This window comes from Arachis hypogaea, chromosome 20 (genome assembly GCF_003086295.3).
Source record: "Arachis hypogaea cultivar Tifrunner chromosome 20, arahy.Tifrunner.gnm2.J5K5, whole genome shotgun sequence".
NCBI classification, from domain to species: domain Eukaryota; kingdom Viridiplantae; phylum Streptophyta; class Magnoliopsida; order Fabales; family Fabaceae; genus Arachis; species Arachis hypogaea.
In genome coordinates, this window is record NC_092055.1 from 2367568 (window position 1) to 2389807 (window position 22240).

General features: G+C 35.5%; 2 protein-coding genes across 7 annotated transcripts; one reads left to right on the forward strand and one right to left on the reverse strand.

Moving 5' to 3' along the window:
- Nucleotides 1-642: 642 nt before the first annotated feature.
- Nucleotides 643-4913, reverse strand: LOC112782771 (uncharacterized). 6 transcript variants are annotated; one of them, XM_025825338.2, is made up of 8 exons: nt 4457-4913; nt 3696-3794; nt 3013-3064; nt 2183-2592; nt 1906-1965; nt 1704-1811; nt 1403-1448; nt 643-1107 (listed from the first exon to the last, which is right to left on the reverse strand). In XM_025825338.2, the coding sequence occupies exons 4-8, from the start codon at nt 2573-2575 to the stop codon at nt 887-889; spliced, it is 828 nt and encodes a 275-aa protein (XP_025681123.1). In that variant the 5' UTR covers nt 2576-2592; nt 3013-3064; nt 3696-3794; nt 4457-4913; the 3' UTR covers nt 643-886. The 6 variants fall into 6 exon arrangements, with proteins under 6 accessions (XP_025681123.1, XP_025681121.1, XP_072086558.1 ...); XM_025825336.2 differs by having other exon boundaries at nt 2183-2589; nt 4457-4909; XM_072230457.1 differs by having other exon boundaries at nt 2183-2589; nt 3696-3788; nt 4457-4901.
- An 8255-nt stretch (nt 4914-13168) lies between these two features.
- LOC112782772 (uncharacterized) lies at nt 13169-16843 on the forward strand. Its single transcript, XM_025825340.3, has 6 exons — nt 13169-13466; nt 14769-14909; nt 15057-15152; nt 15274-15333; nt 16313-16377; nt 16477-16843. The coding sequence occupies exons 2-6, from the start codon at nt 14796-14798 to the stop codon at nt 16622-16624; spliced, it is 483 nt and encodes a 160-aa protein (XP_025681125.1). The 5' UTR covers nt 13169-13466; nt 14769-14795; the 3' UTR covers nt 16625-16843.
- The last annotated feature ends 5397 nt before the right edge of the window (nt 16844-22240 follow it).

The window sequence follows — 22240 nt, forward strand, 5'->3', positions numbered from 1 at the left end:
GGAATACACATAGCCATAGAAGGTTGGATATATTTAAAAAAAAGGTCGAGAATTAAAGAGATTTCCATGTTTTTATTTCTTTAATTTTAATTTATGGGTAACATGATAATAATTGCGGAGGAATAAAAAATTTTGGTTTTATAATTTTTTTTAAGAAAAAATAGAAGCATCAAACGGGGTTACACAGCGCGGGTACTGATCTCTAGATGAGTATGAAGAAATTATGTCATTTAAACTATAACTCGTTAGCCCAATTAAAGTAATTTAGACTCAAAATTATATATAAATTATAAAATCCTATTATGGCTGGCATGTTTGCCTAAAAGTAAAAGAGAGAAATTTTGCTAACAAGGTATGTTTAATGTTGCCAACGGCCAAGTTAGTAACTTGTACAGTAGTACAAACCAATGAAGAAAGATTATTATTATTATTATTAAATCAAATGAATCTTTGAAAAATGCACACGATGACTGATGACAAATAGATTAATGAAAATACTTAGCAACAAATGATCCCGTATAATTTATGAATTTGATCGCTTACATCATAAACATGGAAGTTATTCACAATTTAACTCAGACATATTTAGGGTTTCAAATATATGCAAAATTATCAAACAAAAAACAAAGTGTAATGTAGATATCTTAGAGACTCATCGTGTTTTATTTCCATAGTTACAATTTACAAGAAATATTTAAAAAAAAGTACAACTGAACTCCAAAATTGTTCGGTTAGTCTTAATCTTAAAATAAGATTATGAATATATACAGAGAGAAAACACAAGTACATCCAATTATTTTCCATTTCGTTCTTTGAGAATACTCGATCTCTATAATAAATCACATTGGATCAGCTCAGCTGCAAAAAACTAACTGGACACATTATTTTAATCCGAATACCCTTCAGTAAGTAATCGCCTCTCTTCCTCCTCTAACCTAGCAAGCCATTTGAATCCAAGATCACATCCTGCCTTTGCTGCTATCTGGAACTTTTCTCGTGCCATCTCTACTGGATCAACTGCAAGACTTTCTTTCCCCTTCCCAGCTTTCCGAGTAGCAGAACCTCTCTTGGCACTGAATTTTGTTATTGTTTCTGGAACCTTAACACCTGAGGCAGAATACTTTATTCATATCATAATGAAAAACTACGTGATAAAAAAGCGTAAGCAAGCCACCATATCAAATCCAATCTAATTTATGTTTAGACCATCCCCTTTGCTTTCAGCAATCATGCACAATAGAGAAACCTACTTTTAAAACTGCTCGATTTTTAACCATAAAAGAACATGGTAAGCAAGGCATACCCGATAACCAAATGATTGGGATGGGGGATGAAAAGAACTGAAACACCCAACAATATAATACAACAAAATAAGGAAAGGAACACAAGCAGGCACGCTGACCTTTAAGAAGAAGAGATCCAAATGCTATAGCTGCCCCGGCATGGCCCTGTGTACACATAAAGATTAAAAATAAGAAACCAGCACAAAATATTCTAGAATCAAGAAACTAAAAAATCTGAACTTCTCAGACTCCTGAATGGAACAATAATGAAAATAAATCAATTAGGTTATGCTTAAACTCTTCTAGATTACAAAGGGTGTAAACAATTTGCGCTGACCAAAACCGAAACTAACCAGACATATAAGGAAACTAAAATCAAGATAGTTTAACAAGCAATACAAGTCTAGGATCTCATATTACCTTCTCTGAAGCCCTATGAAAACACCACAATGCTGAAGCAATATCTTGCTTCACACAATCACCTGTCAAATATACAGCACCCAAAAGGTAAAGAGCACCTGGATGCAACTAGAACACAACACAATAAGCACAAGTAAGGTTTTGTCAGTATTTCATAAAACAGGGAAACCAAAAACCTTCCATATAGGTAAGGGAAACATACCTGATCAACAGCTTTCTGCAAATAATAAAAAGCTTGTTGATCTGATTGGACATAGTCATTCTGTGCCAGAAAAATAATATATCAGCAATCATCATTATGTGTCAATCTAATTCTTAACATCAAAATCAGGCAAGTAAAATAAACAAGAAACCAGTGATCCCATTCCCTAAACCTCACTAGCTAACAAAACAATAGAAATCACATAATAGAAAACTTGAATCCACAAATGATACAATACAAATTAATAACCTAGCATTTCAGTGAGTCAGTGACGCACCTCAATTCTCAATTGACAACCCAATGCAAATTGTGCATCAGCATCACCCATGTCAGCAGCTTCGACCAATAAAGCAGCTCCAACGGCTTTATTAGCACCGGGAACATGATACTTCATGTGCAATCTGGATAACCAATACCTAGCATGCGTGTTGGTGTTGTCAGCCTCCAAAGCAAGCTCAAAATTCTCCTTTGCTCTAAGAAGCAGAGGGATGAGGCGTGTATCATTGAGCTCACAGTAATCGATTACCCTATCGACCTCCTTCAAAGCGTTCCAACCTTTTGCGATGAACGCCATCGCCTTCTTGTTCCTATCGTGCATTCCTCTCTGCTGATTCAATTGGAAGAAACAAGTGGCAGAGGGTTTCCGCAAGGACAACGCCCTCCACAGCATCTTTCTCGATGGAGCTGCTTCACGGTGGTGAGAGGAAAGAGTGAGAAAAGAAGAATGGTGGCGTTGAGGCATATAAGTATAACCAAAAACCCTAAACCCTGATCCGGGTGAAAATCAGGTGTAAATTAGGTGTTTAGTTTGTGGTTAGGTTCGATTTTTTGAGAAAAAAAATTATCCGAACTAATTATATATAAAATATTCGATTTGATTTTGTGAAGCCAACTGGTTTGGTTTGATTTTTCGGTTTTTGCCGCTAATTAAAAAAAAATAACATATCCTAAATTTCGAATCATATCTAGCATACTAAAAACTTGTCCTAAGCTATTTTCAACTAATAATATGCAAAATAATACCAAGTACCAACATATAATTAACAAAATAACAAGTTCAATTTCATAAAGTAATAAAAGGTCACACAGCACAATAAAAAAATTTACCAATTCCACCTTCTAATTCACCAAAGATGCATTAAGTTTCTTTTGTTCTTCCCTGCATGAAAGCCACCACAATCATCAATTAAACATCAGAGAGTAAAAAATATGAAAAGACAAATAAATGGTCAACAATTTGAAAATTGTTTCTAGAATGTTTAAAAATACAACACAACTACTATTTGCTAATTCCTATTCATAAATTCTCAATTTGCCAAACCTTCCCAGTACCCAGCACACCTAATTTAAGGTGGTCCAACAAAGTAATCACCAACTATTCTACATAGTTTGCAACAAGATACTACCATGTGATCAAAACAAGGTTCTGAAAACCGGACCGGTCATCGAAGCGCTCTAGTCATTAGTTTACTGGTTTATTGGTCTAACCGGTCTAACTGTGGTTCAACCGAAATATAAATAAACATAATAAAATATCTTTCAAATTTAAAACCCTACGCAAACTATCACCAACCAAATGTAATTAATCATCAAAATATGCAAAATTAACAAGGTTATGGCAACCAAAATAGGCCCTGCTTTTTGTCTGAATTGTACAAGAGATGATTAACAAGGTTAAATGTTGAAGTTAGTTAATCAGACCAAAAAAGAACATTTTCCAGTTGTCTCACTGAGTCCAGCCAAATGGAACAAACATCACTGTACTATCGTAATTCTAGATCATATCTTACTTTCCCATCAGGCAGTGAAACAACAGACTCAGTTCAAGAAGATGTTATTATCTTCACCAGCTCCCAATTCCCATTTGAAAGTTGAAGCCAACACTGAACCTTTTGAAATAACGAACTTCAGATGTAAGGGAAATAAATAGAAAATTCTAAACTATCCATGTCTTACTAATAATGAGAACAGAAAAACTCAATCTCTTGAACTGAATAATTACATCAGTTATCCAACTAAATAATTGCGTCACAGTTATCATAAACTGATTTCAAAGCCCAGAAGCAGAGTGAAATTAAAAACATGAAGCATATAATAAATCAAAAGATCACCAATTGCAAATTTTTTAATAAGAATGGAAGTTAAGAACAATGAAAAATGAAGAAAGATTAACATTTTTCAACCCAATTTTAACAAAGCTCATCACAATGATTAATAACAACAAAAAACACTGAAGGAACAGTGAATCAGTAACATTGGCAGTGCAAATTTAAAATTTAAAAGTTATCAATTTAAAATCTATCATCAAATACAGTCAGTGAGCCAATCAACCAAGCACTGACTGAGCATTCTGTTCTGATTCTGTGACTGGGAAGCAACAAATTCAGCAACAAATTCAAGTTACAGCAACAAATTTAACAAATCTTAGTAAATTCCCGATTTACAGCAACAAGACAAGTTTATTGATTAGCAATTCAGCAACATGCAAAAATACAGGGAGAAGGAAGATCTGGAAAAGAGAGAAAAGGGAAGCTATGATGCAGAGACTCACCAACGGTCGACGGCGAGTCGGTGATCACCCCACCGAAGGTGACGAAGCAAGAGACAACCCCACGAGTTGCTTCTGCCGCCGGCGACGAGACAGACGAACCACGGGATGCCAGTGACTGAGACGAGACTCAAGTGATACTGGGAGGCAGAATCTAGCAGAGACAACCACGAACGACGAGCAGCAACCAACACGCACAGCTCGAGCACTCACTCGCGGAGGGAGGCGCGAGCAGCCGAGCACATATGAGAGAGGCGAGATGCGAGCACACGAGCGGAGGATCCGGCGAGAGGCCTGAGGGCACGAAGACGGGAGTTCTTGAGTGCGACGGACGGCGGCAGCAGTCTCTCACTCCAACAGACGGCGACAACGATTGGTGGAGGCTGCTAGGGTTTGCTTTCTTTGGTGGAGGCCAGGGCATTTGCTGAAGTAAGGAGATGGAGAAAGGGGTAACGCGTGCAATACTGCAATCCCTTACGTCGTTTTTGGAAACCGGCCGGGTTTCGATCCGGCCCAATCTGCCGGTTCAGCGGTTTTTTAGGGGTTTTACATACTGGATCAGACCGTTTTCTTTGCGGTTTTCGGTTGAACCGATTCGACTGACTGGTCCGGTCCAATTTTCAGAACATTAATCAAAACAGATCATGTCACTTTGCTTATGCAGTTATCCAAGAGATTGATGAAATATTCATTATGTTCACAACCAACAGATCAAATCGAATAGATCCTCTCAATTTTTTACAAGAAGAATGCTAAAGGATCAGTAATTTTTGTGATTTGTAATCATCAAATAGTCATTAAGATGATTTTAATAGTGTGAAATTGATGTGAAATTTTATCTAATGGTTATTTTTTTTACTGGTTAGATACTAACCAGAATTTAACAAAATTACTGGTTCCTATATTTTTTTTAATAATTGAAGAAATAAAATGTAATATGTTATTATTAATTTTTTAAGTGGTACTAATAATAAATATAAAAGAGAATAATAAAAGATTAGAGATCATATTTACACTCTCAATTTTTTTTACAATTAAAAAATCCATTCCCTAATTCAAACGCATAACCAATCAAGAATCAAGAACAACCACTAAGAAAATCAGAATTAAAAATAAAAAATCAGAACCAAAAAAATCGATAACAAATTAAAAATGCCCCAGCCAACAACCAATAATAATTATAGGGGCGGGTACCCGTAGGGGCGGGTTAGGGTTCAACATTTTACTACCCGCGGGTAGAAGCGGGGCGGGTTCTATGCGGGTTGCTGTACGGCAGGACGGGGTCGGATAGAGCAAAAACCCGCCCCTACCCGCTCCGTTGCCACCCCTATGCAAAAGTGCCTAAAGGGAGAAGCAATAACAGTCCTACAACATCATCATTTTATTATGTGACCATCTTAAGAAATATGAATGAACCTAATGCATTCAGATTCATCAACTAACTTATTCGAATCAAGTGGAATATTGTGGGAAAGAAAAAAACCTCTTATTTTCCATATACAACATTTAATTTAAATATAAAATTTTGATTCATGTTAGATTACCACATTTAACTGTACTAATTGGAAAAGTATGAGGAGTCAATGTATATTTTATACTGTGTACAATGGGGCTAAATTGAAATTATATTTAAATTAGAGGCAATTAATTAATTTTGAGTAGTTTCCAATTTAAAATTTGAATCAAATCATGATTCTCCTTAATTATGACAATTAATTAATTTTAATTAAGTAGTTATGGTAATTAATTAATTTTAAATTGTTTCCCATTTAAAATTTGAATCAAATCATGATTCTCGTCAGAATCAAATTAGGATTATCTTCCTCTCTCAATACGGTGTAAACTCTTCTCTCACTCTCTCCTCGAAGCAAAAGCCGGTACAGTGCCGCCACGGTTACCAGTCGCCGTCGGACATCGCACTGACACTCTTCCCACTGGCGCCGTCATCCGTACAGGCCACCGTACATAGGAAAGACGCGCATATTGTGTGAGTCGAGCTCACAGCACCACAGCAACCCGGACGTCCAGCGCTTCCATCGCAGTCGGCTTGTGCCTTCTTCCTGTCGCCGGATGTTCACTTTCTCTGTGAACGTGGATGGTTATTCTTGGGTGCTTAGTTGTAGACGATGATTGCTGGTTATGATTTATACACGTTCACATTGGATGTTCATTTTTGTATGATTTTGGATGTTCACTTTCTCAGTTTTCGTGGATGTTTATTCTTCGAGTAATTCAACAAGATCCAGGCAGCAGCGCTGGGATGGTGCGAGCGCAGGGGTTCGGGGCTGTAACTCACGTCGGCGATGCTGACAGTTGCAGGTCACAAATGTTTGGCCGCGTGAGGAGTGACGGAGGTTCTTCCGGCGAGGGCATTGACGCGAGGAGGCGGAGCTCGACAGTTTTGGTCGGCAGGAACGGAGGTTACACGTCGTGCAGAAACAGAGCGGTAGGATGCAGGTTACTGCGCACATGGTGGGGCGGCGGAGAAAGGGGGATTTTTCTGCGAAACAAAGGTTTTTTGGAGGGTAGGTAATGGTGGGTTATAAAGAGTTAATGTGAAAGAATTTGGGGTAAATTGGGGGTAGATATCACAAAAAGTAATTAGAAATTAGGGATAATGATGTTTAATTTACATTATTAATACATATTGGACCAAATAAACAGTCCATTGTACATATTGTATAGATACCTCATTGTCTCCCTAGCGGGACTCTATTTTATAACATGTTATCAGCACGAAACTCTAACAAAATTTTAGGAAGACTTCAGGTAACAAAATTTTATTATGTCGAATCTCTTTCATCTTGAATATAATACTTTTGATATATCTGAAAATAATTATTTATCATGGATACTGGATGTTAAAATCCATCTTGATTCAATGGATCTTGGAGATACCATTAAGGCTGAAAATAATACATCCCAGAAGGATATATAGCCAAAGCCATAATTTTTATTCGTCGTCATCTTGACGTATGATTGAAAAATGAATATCCCACATTAAAAGATCCTGCAGATCTGTGGAAAGACCTTGAAGAAAGGTACAATCATCAAAAGACGGTGATACTTCCTCAAACCCGATATATTAGAGAAAACTTTCTCGACCTTCCATGCCTCGAATGTGCTCCTGCAGCAGCAGTATCGAGAAAAAGGATTTAAAAATTTTTTGAGCTAATTTCTTGCTTTCTTGTTGCTGAACGCAACAAGGAGTTGCTCTTAAGAAATCATGAAGTGCGCCCAGCTGGCGCCGCCTCATTTTCTGAACCAAATGCGGCAAATTATAACCCCAGAAGAAGTAAATGGCAACATTTTAATAACAAAAAAAATTATGGAAGGAAAAAAAATTATGTTCACAAGAAAATATCTCACCAGAAAGTGGGATAAAGAAAGAAACATTGGGCAAAGTATATCAATTGAGGATAAATACTTCCGTTGTGGTGGAAAGGGCCATTGGTCACGTACCTGTCGTACCCCAAGGCACCTAGTTGATCTTTATCAAGCATCCTTGAAAAAGGATGACAAAGCAAAGGAAACAAATTTTGTTTCAAATGATGAAAATTCCACCACTCATTATGATGTATCTAATTTCTTTAAGGATTTTGAAGGAAATATTGGCTATTTGATCAATGATGGAATAGTTTGATATATGTATGTGTTTGTTAAGTATTCATGTGAATAATTTTACTGTGCATGTACTTCTACTCATTTCATTATTATTATCATTTATTTTTGAAGAAAAATGGCAAGGACATATTCCGAAGATATTTGCCTTGCGGATAGTGCAAGTTCGCACACTATTCTTAAAAGTACTATATATTTTACCCATCTTGTGCCAAAAGAAGAATATGTTAATACTATTATTGGCTCAGGCAATGTGATAGAAGGCTCTGGAAGAGCTATAATTTTGTTTTTCGGAGGAACAAAATTTATAATAAATAATGCACTATTATCTACCAAGTCTCTGAGGAACTTGTTGAGTTTCAAAGATATTCGCCGAAATGGATATCATATTGAAACAATGAATGAGGGAAATCATGAGTATTTATGTATCACAACTCATGATTTAAATAAAAAGGTTATATTAGAAAAGTTACCCTCACTTTCATCTGGATTGTATTATACCAAGATTAGTGCAATTGAATCACATGCCATTGTAAACCAGAAGTTTACTAGCCCAAATGAATTCATAACTTGGCATGATAGATTGGGTCATCTGGGAACAACCATGATGAGGAGAATTATTGAAAACTCTCATGGACATTCACTAAAGAACCAGAAGATTCTTAAATCTAGTGAATTTTATTGTGCTGCATGTTCTCAAGGGAAGTTAATTTTAAGGCCATCACCAGTAAAGATTGGATTTGAGTCCCTTGAATTCCTAAAAAGGATTCAAGGTGATATATGTGGACTTATTCATCCACCATGTGGATCTTTTAGATATTTTATGGTCTTGATAGACGCATCTTCGAGATGATCACATGTGTACTTATTATCTTCTCGCAACCTGGCGTTTGCGAGATTATTGGCTCAAATTATTCGATTAAAAGCACAGTTTCCAGAAAATCCAATCAAAGCAATTCGTCTTGATAATGCTGGTGAATTTACTTCCCAAGCTTTTGATGCTTATTGTATGGCTAATGGAATAAGTGTTGAACATCTAGTAGCTTATGTTCACACACAAAATGGGTTAGCAGAATCACTTATTAAGCACCTCTAATTAATTGCTAGACCCTTGCTTATGAGAACAAATCTCCCAACCTCGATTTGGGGGCATGCTATTTTACATGCCGCAGCACTTATTTGTTTGAGGCCAACGAGTTACCCTCAGTTCTCTCCTATGCAATTAGCTTTTGGCCAGCAGCCAAATGTTTTCCATTTAAGAATATTTGGGTGTGCGATATATGTTCCCATTGCACCACCTAATCGCACCAAAATGGGACTCCAAAAAAAAATTGGGAATATATGTTGGATATGATTCTCCCTCTATAGTGAGGTATCTTGAGATACAAACTGGAGATGTATTTAAAGTCCGGTTTGCGGATTGTCATTTTGATGAATCAAAATTTCCAACATTAGGGGGAGAGAATAAGCTTCCTGAAAAGGAACTTAATTGGAATGCATCATCGTTGATGCATTTAGATCCTTGATCAGGGCATTGTGAACTAGAAGTTCAAAAGATTATACATTTGCAAAGAATAGCAAATGAATTGCCTGATGCATTTTCCGATACAAAGAGGATAACTAAATCTTATATACCGGCGGAAAATGCCCCAATTCGAATTGATATCCCAGTAGGACAAGTAGCCACTGAAGCAAATTCATGCCAGAAGCGTGGCAGACCTGTCGGTTCCAAAGACAAAAATCCTCGAAAAAGAAAAGAGGTAAATATGATTCCTGTTGAAAAAGACATAGTAAAGACACCTGCAGTTGTCCAAAATTCTGATAGAGTTTTAACGCCAGAAGACGTTTAGGTACCTAAAAATTGTGAAAATGACGAGATCTCGATAAATTATGTCTTTACAGGAGAGAAATGGGACCGAAATAAGACAATTGTCAATGAAATATTTGCATATAATGTGGCATTGAATATCATGCATGAAAGTAAGGATCTTGAGCCAAGATCAGTTGAAGAATGTCGACAAAGGAATGATTGGCCAAAATGGAAAGAAGCCATAAAGGCTGAGTTAGACTCACTTGCAAAACGTGAAGTCTTTGGACCTATAGTCCGTACACCACAAGATGTAAAACCTGTTGGATACAGGTGGGTATTTGTGAGAAAACGAAATGAGAAAAATGAAGTTGTGCGCTACAAAGCCCAACTTGTGGCACAAGGTTTTTCACAGAGACCCGGTATAGATTATGAAGAAACGTATTCTCCTGTAGTGGATGTGATAACATTGCGTTATTTGGTCAGTTTATCTGCATATCATAAACTACATATGCATATAATGGATGTGGTAACAGCCTATTTATACGGTTCATTAGATCAGGATATCTATATGAAAGTCCCTGAAGGACTAAAGATATCTAAACCATCCAATGAATATTCACAAGGGTTATACTCAGTCAAATTGCAAAGATCTTTATATGGTCTAAAGCAATCTGGACGAATGTGGTATAATCGTCTTACTGAGTATCTGGCCAAAAATGGATTCAAGAATGATGATATCTGCCCATGTGTTTTCATAAAGAAATCTACATTTGGATTCATTATAATTGTTATGTACATTGATGATTTAAATATCATTGGGACTCCTGAAGAGATTCCAACAATTATAAAAACTCTAAAAGAAGAGTTTGAGATGAAAGATCTTGGAAAAACTAAATTTTTTCTCGGCCTGCAGATCGAGCATACAAAAAATGGGATCTTTATTCATCAAACAACATACACAGAAAAGATCTTGAAGAGATTTTATATGGATAAGTCACATCCATTAAGTACCCCAATGATCGTAAGATCTTTGGATGTGGAAAAGGATCAGTTCTGTCCTAAGGAAGAAAATGAAGATATCCTTGGTCCTGAAGTACCATATCTTAGTACCATTGGAGCGCTAATGTATCTTGCTAACGATACACGACCTGATATATCATTTGCTGTGAATTTACTAGCAAGATATAGTTCCTCTCTAACTAGAAGACATTGGAGTGAAATCAAACAAATCTTTCGATATCTTCATGGAACGGTTGATATGGGATTGTTCTATCCCTATGGATCCAAGTCACAACTAGTTGGCTATGCAGATGCTGGATACTTGTCTGATCCACACAAAGGGAGATCTCAAACAGGATACCTCTTCACATATGGTGGTACATCTATATCATGGAGGTCGACGAAACAGACGATTGCTGCAACATCTTCTAATCATGCTGAAATACTAGCGATACATGAAGCTAGTCGCGAGTGTTTTTGGCTGAGGAGTGTGATCCAATATATTCTGTCATCATGTGGACTGATTGATCAGAAGATAGCTCCAACTGTCATGTTTGAAAATAATACAGCATGTATTGCTCAACTTAAAGGCGGATATATCAAAGGTGATAGAACAAAGCATATTTCTCCCAAATTCTTATTCACTCATGATCTTCAAAATCAAGGGACAATTGATGTCTAACAGATTCACTCAAGTGATAATCTGGCAGATTTATTAACAATAGTCACTCCCAAAATCTTCTTTTGAAAGATTGGTACATCAGATTGGGATACGCCGATTTCGAGATATAAAATAATGTCGGCAAGAGGGGGAGACTGTACTCTTTTTTCCTTGGTCAGATTTTTTCCCATTGGGTTTTTCTTGACAAAGTTTTTAATGAGGCAGTCTCCATCACCAAAGGATATTGTACTCTTTTTCCTTCACTAAGGTTTTTTTCCACTGGGTTTTTCTTTAGTAAGGTTTTAACAAGACAATAATCCTAAATGGTCATCCAAGGGGGAGTGTTGTGATAAACACAAAGGATATGAATGATCATTAATATCATAGGTGACTCAGTATTCATGTTACCAAGAAAGAATTTACATTTAATGAAGGTTGAATATGTGAACCCTATACATATATAAATAGGGGGTATGTTACGAGACAATTCACACAGCAACAATAAACATTCTCTTCTTTCTTTCTATACTATTAATATCTTTCTCTTTATATTTCTTTATTTTATATTTGTTATCTCTTCCTTATTTATTTATTTAGTTATTTTATAACAATATCTCTGTTGTTAAACCTCCTATTAGTAATTTATTATGATATACCCAATATAATGTTTGATCCCTTGTGTAGGGAAAAAAGAAGAATATCTTTAAGCTTTGATATGAATATAATCCAGAACGTATGAGTAAATAAAGAGTGAAGAGCATGGTTGAGAATTTGTTGAAAAGAAGAATTGGTGTAAAAGGAAAGATAGGTGGCAGGTATGGGAGGTTTATCTGCTATGTAGTTGTTAGCATATGAAAATTTCATAACATCATTACTCTACATTATTTCTTAGTTTAATTACTCTGTTGGTCCCTATAGTTTCATAAAATTTTCAATTAGGTCCCTATACTTTTTTTCTTTTTAATTGGGTCCCTGCACTATTTTTTTTTTCAATTAAGTCCCTCTTAGTAGTGATTGACTTTTAATTTTATAGGGACCCAACTAAAACAAAAAGAATTGGTATAGGGACCTAAATAAAAGGAAAAAAAAAAGTGTAGGGACCCAATTAAAAAAAAATTTGGTGCAAGGACTCAATTAAAAAGAAAAAAAGTATAAAGACCTAATTGAAAATTTCGCGAAACTATAGAGACCAATAGAGTAATTAAATCTTATTTCTTTTAAACTAGTGACAATAACATTTTTTTTCACCTTTTTTTTTAACAATGAAAAATTTTCTTCACTAATCCATTACTCTCTCACTCATCAACTATACCCAATAGGCCAATACTTCTTTTTTTTTTTTGGTTTTTGGCTTCTTACCAAACGAAAGAAGTCTGTTATTATCCATAGAAGCCCACTTAGCATAATTGTAAAAACCGAATCGGACCAGCCAGTCCGACCGAAAAATCGGTGAACCAGTCACTTCGCTGGTCTAGTTGAATAAATTGACCGCATAAAGAACAAAATCGGATAGAACCGTTTGAACCGGCCAATTTCGGGTTAAAACCGGCGAACTGGAGGTTTTGTGAAACTCGGCCGGTTTGGAACTTTTTTGTTTTTCCTTACCGAAAAACGACGTCATTTTATTTTAAAAATAAAAAATAAGAAAAAGCCCTAACCCTAAATCCCCAATACCCTTCCCCTGACCCCTGGACCTAGGCTGGAGATCTCGAAGCCTTTCTTCCTCACCTCATCACACCAACAATTTTGAGTCTCTTCTTCCCCTCATCACACCAACACTCTCTTCCTCGCAGTCCCTCTCAGTTTCGAAGACTCTCTTCCTCTGCTTCGTCTCCGTCGCATCTCCTCCGTCGCTGCTGCGGTGCTGCCCTCCGTCGCTGCTGCGGTGCTGCCTCTCCGTCGCCAGAATCTGTCTCATCGAAGTTGGTCTCCAAACTGTGAAATCTATTCTCTGTTTTTTTGCATTATTTAGTTGGATTTTAATTTGATTAAGGGAGTGAATAACTGATAGGTTAATGGCAGATTGTTGATTATGTATATATTGTTGAGTTATAACTTGTTATATTGTTGAACTAGTTAATGGCAGATTGTTTTTTTTTTTCTGATTTGTAATGGTTATGGTTGTTTTTGTTGATGTAACATTGCTGTGAATTTATATTGCTGGATATGGAAATATTGAATAGCTGAATAGATTTTCTGGTTATGTTGAATTTGTTGATTCTTGATTATGAATTTGTTGATTCTTGATTATGAAATTACTGAATTTGTTGAATTTTTTATTGTGCATCTGTTTAGTGTAGTGATTGCTGGATTGCTGGATTTTTTTATTAATTTTTGATTATGCCATTATGCCTGTTTGCTTTAGAAGAAGGATTGCTGGATTTTCTAGCAATTTTTATCGAAGTTATTTGCTATTGAACTATTATGCCATTGTGCATCTGTTTAGTGTAGTGACTTTGTGTCTTTTTGTCGAATTATTTGCTGTTGAACTACTATGGTGTTGCTTTTAAATGTGTTGAATTGAATGGTTATTTTCAAGTTGAATGCAACCATTTTACTTGTGAGTTAAGTGCTTGTTATCCATTCATCAATTTCTCATGGCTATTTGTCTTAGTTAGGTACCAATGTTGCTCATAGTTTAAATCATTCAGCAAATTGAGGCTTGAAAACATGTCGGCAAAACTGGTTTTATGTCCAAAACAAATTTTAGTGAATGCATATATGGTTGCTTTTGTCTTGCCTAACAGGAACCCTTTGAATTGAACTGTTGGAAATAGGTTATGCTTCCAACATTGAACAATTGATGTGAATTTGTATTTTGTAATAGCTGTTGTTTTATACCTTTGCTATTATAGTTTTTATTTACGTGAAACCGGTTTTACCGATTCAACCAGTGATTTATCGGTTGAATCAGTAAACCAATAAACTAATAACTTGACCGGTTTGATCATCGGTTCGGTTCTTACAACTATGCCACTTAGTCATTCTTTTTACAAAAGCAGTTCAAAACTACCGATTCAATTTCTCCTTTCCTTTTCTGCATTTCCTCATCCTTTTCACATTCAGGTAACTCAATGAAAATCTTTCTATCCTTTTCCTTCTCATCTTTTTTGGTTCCCGATAAATTGTATTGATTTGTGAGGAATCAAAATCAAATCATGGAAAAATTATTCTGCTTTCTTAGCCTCGTTCGTGTTTGATTAATTTTCTGTCCTTGGATTCAGTTTCTTCACATTTAGGGTTTTGAGGAAATGGCTGCGGCTTGCAAGCGATTGGCTCAATTGTCGGGCTTTGGGTCCAAAATTTTCAACTCAAGTCTCAGATTATTTTCCGCAAAGGGAGGGATTGGTGATACAACCGCTATTGTAATTTAAATTACCTTCTTTCCATTTTTTATTTTCTGTTTTCATGGTTTTTTTTGTTGTGTTTTCTAACTAATTTGCAATTTTAAGCTCGATAATGAGTGGTTTGTCTTACCATTTTTTGTCTTGCTTACGGCTTTTGCTTTCTAGACTAGGGAACTTGAGGAGCAAGGACTGCCCAAAAGGCAGGCTGAGGCAATAACTGCCGAAGTTTTGGAAAATTTTCAAGAATCATCCTGCAAGAGGGTGAGGTCTTTTGATGTTTGTATTCTTCGTTTGTGAACTTTACCACTTTCTTGGAATCTAAAATACAGTTTCGTGTACTAACATAAGTTTTTTCTCCTTTTTTCTTTTTGTCCCTTGAAAGGCTAAAATGATTCTAGAGTCCAACCAGTCGAAATTCGAAGCTGAAGTGCAGAGGTTACAGGTATTTGGAACTCGTGTTTGCAATTATGGTATAGGTACACATGGATGAGATGAACCTAGTAGTCTAAGTAATATTTGGAATATTGCATACTAATGTAGTTGACATAAATAATAGGAATACTAATTGCAAATCATCTAATTTTAGCTCTTGTTCTGGACAACAATGGTACATTTTAATACAATGACATGATTGTTAAGTTACCCCATTAAATGGTGTTGGAATTTCAGGCTAACATCTTAGTTCTTTGTCTTTTCAAATGTAACTAAGTTTCTGATGTTACTTTTATCCTGTTTGATATCGTTGTAACCGAAGAATAACATTGAAGAATAACATTGAGAGGGAATTATGCTAACTGCAAATATCTAATATTGAGAGGGAATTATGCTAACTGCAAATATCTAATATGTCATTCTGTAAATTGCTTTTCTCTAGAATTTAAAATATGGTCAGTTGACTACATATTGTGATGGAATTTTTAAAAGCTCCAATTGGTTAACCCATAGATTTTAAATCTTGTAATCAAACGAGAGCCAAATATTTCTCTTGTAGAAATTGTTTGTGTGGTATTGTGTCTTTTGATGGAATGATTGTAATCATTCTCAATGTTCATCTTATTTAAATAACAACCGTACTACTCATGGGGTATGTCTCATATTCTCATTTAATCATGACATGAGAGATTTGGTTATATTTGATATAGATTTATGCCTTTGCATCTTATAGTAGATACATGGGTTTAGGGAACATGAGTAATTCAAATGGCTATTGTTATTGAAACAAATTTTGTGTGAAAAGTTTGTATGTAAAATTGTATAAAGGGTGGCTCTAAACCATGGAAACTAGTTTGGTTCCTCGTATTTTTCTTTACACTTAATTTTTTATTTTCTTTTGTAATTTTTTTTCATTTTCTAGTCAGGTTGAGATTGTTAATTTGCACATGCTTTGTGCTGTTATATATGATGGAAAATTTATAATGTAGATGGAGATGCAACGTGAGATTGAGAAACTAAGGAATAATATGGAGGAGAGGAACAGTGAACTGAGGTCCCATTATTTTAATTTAACTAAATTGACCAGTTGACCCACTAGTTTCTTTTGTAACTGTATCCTCTTTAAAGTGCAACTTCATGGATTGTGATGCAGAGATGCGATGGACAAAGCTAAGATTGCTTTCAAAGCAGAGTTGAAAGCAACAAAAAATGATCTGGGAATATATAGCCTAGGAGCAAGCTTTTTTTGTATGTGTGCCATTGTGTTTGCATGTATAGAAATAATCATCGTAGTACAGTAGTTGAGGAGTAGTTGAGGAGCAGGAGGTAGATGACAGTTTTTTTGGCCCTGTTTTTGAGGGGTTTGAGGGGCGACGGAGGATTGATGTATTTTTTTATATGCTTTTAGTCAAATTTGACCTTACTCGTGAACATTCGTGGTAGTTGAACATAGTAAACTATTCAAACTTCAAACTCTTTTAATTCGCTGACTATACATACAAAAACATTGAATGACAAAACCCCATGTCCCACTCCTACACACAACAACGCCATCACTTTCAATGCCTAATTTCATTATTTGAATTCTAATTTAACAGTGTATATTCAAGGCTAAGCCTCATATGTATCTTCTCTTTAATTCTCACTCACTTAAACACCCCCAATTTTGTTGAATTTCCTCCATGCATTTGGATATCATACTACTGGTCTTAACCAAATAAACTATTATATTATAACAATGTTATTTTCTTGGTAATCATTAAATCTAGTCCACTTGATTAATTACAAGTGACTCAACAGACACGATAGTGGATGTTCAGCTGTTTTTCTATTATTTTTTAAGAAATTAATTTTATTTTTTTATTAATATATTATTCATTTTTTTATTTATCATTTTAATATTAGTGACCTTGTATCATATTTTGTTAAAATTAAAATTACTATAAAATACTTTTAAAATGCTAAATTATGAAAGTACACACACATATATATACTATCAGAAAATTATAAAAGCACACAATAAAGTGTCACTGTTAGAGTATGCTTGGTTTGCATTTTCTGTTTTCATTTTCACTTAAAACTGTTTTTAGAATTTTGTAAAACAAGGGGTGAAAAACAGGAAATAGGATTTTGTTGTTTTCACTGTTTTCTTTTTTTATTTTTAACAAAATTCTGAAAATAGTCTTCACTAAAAAATGAAAATAGGAAATAAAAATGCAAACTAAACGCACCCTTATATTGCATCGTTCTCCTTTCTCGTTTTTTTCTTCTCCTTCCACCTTCTTTTCACTCGATATCATTATTGCAACTTTTAGTTTTGTCTATCGCTTTGATTCATAACCATCCAAATAACTTTTGAGTTGATGAAGCTTGCTATAAGAATTTTTTTTGTATCTTTTGAATATCTAGATGCATAAAAATTATAATTTCTTCTTGATGTGCGTGTTAAGTCGTCTTATTGTTCTATTAAGAAGAAATTTAAGACATCATTCAAAATTTTTGCACATATTATCAAAATTTGATGTCAATAATTTTAAAAAATAATATCAAAATGTATTATTTTTAACTAAAATAATAAAAAATAGTACATCATTGGAAGTTTTTTAACTAATAATTATAAATTTAAGTCACAATTTAATATGGTACCTTAGGACATAAAGCAATCATTGCTATTCACATTTGACTTCTACTATATAAGTATCATATTTACTTTATTGTGCAAATTAATTAAACTGTACTTTGTTATTTCATTTTGCATGTTTTGAAATCATGTTATTGTATTATAAAGATGACATTAATTTTTATAATCTAATTTTCAACACACACATCTCATGAAAAATGCAACTTTGAAATTGCGTAGGTGATGGCAGAAAATCCATCAAGAAATTACGTAAGGTGATAGAAAGAATCCTTCAGTCGGCTAATCTTGACAGTTTTCATTTTCGATTGAGAAAGCGGCACTCTCTCTCTCTCTCTCTCTCTCTCTCTCTCTCTCTCTCTCTCTCTCTCTCTCTCTCTCTCTCTCTCTCTCTCTCTCTCTGATTTTGAACAAACTCAATTTTGTTATTAAATAACTTTTCAGGTAAAAATATTTTTAACTTCCTATATAATAAGCAGGCACGGACCTATATATATATATATGTCCCCATTTTAAATTTTAAATGACTCAACTATAAATAAATTAAGCCCAATTATTTAAAGTCCCAAACTCACTTTTTCTTTCTATCATTTTGACTATTAGTTAACCTAATCAAATTTAGTCTTCTCCCATTCTCAAATTTCAGCCATCACTTTTTTATTCTCTTAAACTCTCTTCTTAGTTTCATATTTTTAACATTCTTTTTCTATTTCTTGTCTAGTAATCATCTTCTCTTCATCAAAAGGTACATTTTAAATTTTCTATTTTTTTATATAGCTCTCTATGATTCTATGTAACTTTCAATTTCATTGTTTCTCTTTTTGATATTTTCAATTGAAAATTTTAATTAAAGCAATTATAGTTTAGGTATTAATCTAATTTTTTATTCTCTTCATGAATTTATATATTTTATTTTATTCTTAATTTACTGATCCTTATTATTTATTTGTTTATCTTTCGTTCTATTCTATTATATGTAATTATGTTGCATATAAATTTTTAAAGTGAATTGATCAATTTACTAATTTAGAATATATTTTTTTTATTTTTAGAAATAGTAATAAAAAAATATTTCAAAAGAAAGCTACCACTAGAATCTGAAGTCACTCCATTAGTCTCTTCTAATAAAAAGTTCTTAGAATTCAATGTGGAAAGTCTGGTAACTGATCCTGGACAACGACCCAAAATTTCAAATTATGATCCAAATGACAGAGATGAAGTTAGATGAGCTTATTTGCAAAAAAGTCCTTGTCAACCAAGAGAACATGATTTTTCACAAACATATTTTGGGACTTCTCTCCGTAGATTTAATGCTAATTGGTTTGAAGAATTTGGCAATTGGTTGGAATATAGTATTTCAAAAGATGCTGTCGTTTGTCTCTATTTCTATCTTATGAAACCTGATGGTGCGAGTGGTGATGCTTTTGTAAAAGAGGGCTTTTCAAATTGGAAAAAGAAGGAGCGATTACAAACACGTGTTAGAAATCATGGTAGTGCTCATAACCAAGCTCGAAGAAAATGCGAAGCATTCATGAAGCAAAAGTAACATATTGAAGTTGTTTTTCAAAAGCATTCAGACCAAGCTAAAAGAGATTACCGAACTCACTTAACAGCAACAATTGAGTGCATTAGGTTCTTATTGCGATAAGGATTGGCTTTTCGTGGTGTTGATGAATCGCACAATTCAAACAATCAAGGTCCAGCCAACCCCTAGCAACTGGTTTGAGATCTGTTCTCCTTAGTTGGTTTGGATTGCCTTTTGTGTTATTGATCCACTTGATTTTAGGTAGACATATGTCTTCTAGAATCTGATCCAACTTTGGATCATTTACCATCCTCCTATTAAAGGATTATGGATCATTGGTGCACGGATTTGCGAACCACTTTGCAATTTCGCACAACTAACCAACAAGTGCACTGGGTTGCCCAAGTAATACCTTACATGAGTAAGGGTCGATCCCATGGAGATTGTTGGCTTGAAGCAAGCTATGGTTATCCTGTAAATCTTAGTCAGGCAGAGAATAAAGGTTATGTGTTTTTAAGAAAGCATAAACATAAAATAAGATACTTATGTATTCAATGGTAAGAATCTGGTTAAGGTCTCGGAGGTGCTTTGTTCTTCCGAATCAATCCTTTCTTACTATCTTCTCCAACTGTGAGTGATTCCTTCCATAGCAGGTTGTATGTGGTTAAGTGCCGGTTCAATGGCTACCAACCTTCCTCACATAGACTGAACTCCAGGGTTAGTGTGCGCCCAATACGAATGAGGTTGAAGCTCTCGCAGTCTATCCTTTCCCTGATCCTACTCAGAACGCCATAGAAAAGGTCAGACCTTCCGGATCAGAGGACGCTTCTCCTTGATTCAAGCTTTTACCACAAAGATCCTAATCTCCCCGAAATTGGCTGAACTGGTGTCTCGAGAAGTCCCCAACGAAGTCTTCAGATTAGCCGTCTAAGAGATGTATAATCAAGCTGTCGCTCAATAACTACCTGTCACAGCCTCTTACTGAACTCAAGTAGAACACGAGTGGTTTTCAGGCACACGGTTCATAGGTTGAAGAATAATAGAGATGATTGTCACGGGTCATCTCCTTCATCAAGTTGAAGAACGAAGATACATGTTGGAATAGAGTCAAACACAGATTGAAATAGAATAGTAGTACTTTTATTAATTCATGAAACACAGCAGAGCTCCTCACCTTAACCTATGAGGTTCAGAGACTCATACTGTAGAGAATACAATGGATCTCGAAAATAATGTAAAGTGGTAATGGTGGTGAACCAGAACCCGAAGGTCCCAGACCAGCTCTGAACGTCTAGTACAATAAGAAAAGTAGTATTTATATGGTACACGAAATTGTGATCCTCTTGCAATGGCTCCAAAAACTTGGTGCTCAAATTATGATTCACACTTCGTCACAACTCCGTGTAGCTGACCAGCAAGTGTACTGGGTCATCCAAGTAATACCTTACGTGAGTAAGGGTCGAGCCACGGAGATTGTTGGTATGAAGCAAGCTATGGTCATCTTGTAGATCTCAGTCAGGCAGATTCAAATTGGTTATGGGTTTTCGAAAATATAAAGATAAATAAAACATAAAATAAAGATAGATAAACTTATGTAATTCATTGGTGGGAATTTCAGACAAGCCTGTGAAGATGCTGTGTTCCTTTTGAATCTCTGCTCTCCTACAGTCTTCATCCAATCATTCTTACTCCTTTCCATGGCAAGCTGTATGTTGGGTTTCACCGGCGTTAATGGCTACCTCCCGTCCTCTCAGTGAAAATGGTCCATGTGCGCTGTCACCGCACGGCTAATAATCTGTCGGTTCTCAATCATGTTGGAATAGGATCCAGTGATCCTTTTGCGTCTGTCACACGCCTAACACTCATGAGTTTGAAACTCGTCACAGTCATCCCATCCCAGATCCTACTCGGAATACCACAGACAAGGTTTAGACTTTCCGGATCTTAAGAATGCTGCCAACGGATTCTAGCTTATACCACAAAGACTCTGATCTCAAGGAGTTAAGGGCTCTGTTGTCAGGAGAGGCAATCAACACGCATGAGCCAGGAATCCAAGAGATACACGCTCAATCTTAGGTAAAACGGAAGTGGTTGTCAGGCACGCGTTCATAGGTGAGAATGATGATGAGTGTCACGGATCATCACATTCATCAGGTTGAAGTGCGAGTAAATATCTTAGAATAAGAATAAGCTTGAATTGAATAGAAAATAGTAGTAATTGCATTAAAACTTGAGGTACAGCAGAGCTCCACACCTTAATCTATGGTGTGTAGAAACTTTACCGTTGAAAATACATAAGTGATAATGGTGTTCATTGGCTTCGGCCCCAGAGGGGGAACCAGAATGACCAAGACGAAAATACAATAGTAAAAGGTCCTATTTATAATGAACTAGTAACCTAGGGTTTACAGAGATAAGTAAATAGTGCAAAAATCCACTTTCGGGGCCCACTTGGTGTGTGCTTGGGCTGAGCATTGAAGCTTTCACGTGTAGAGGCTTCTCTTGGAGTTAAAATGCCAGCTTTTATGCCAGTTTGGGCGTTTTAACTTTAGAATAGGGCAGAGAAGTGGCGTTTGAACGCCAGTTTGCATCGTTAAAACTCGAGCAAAGTATAGACTATTATATATTTCTGGAAAGCCCTGGATGTCTACTTTCCAACGCAATTGAGAGCGTGCCATTTGGAGTTCTGTAGCTCCATAAAATCCACTTCGAGTGCAGGGAGGTCAGAATCCAACAGCATCAGCAGTCCTTTTT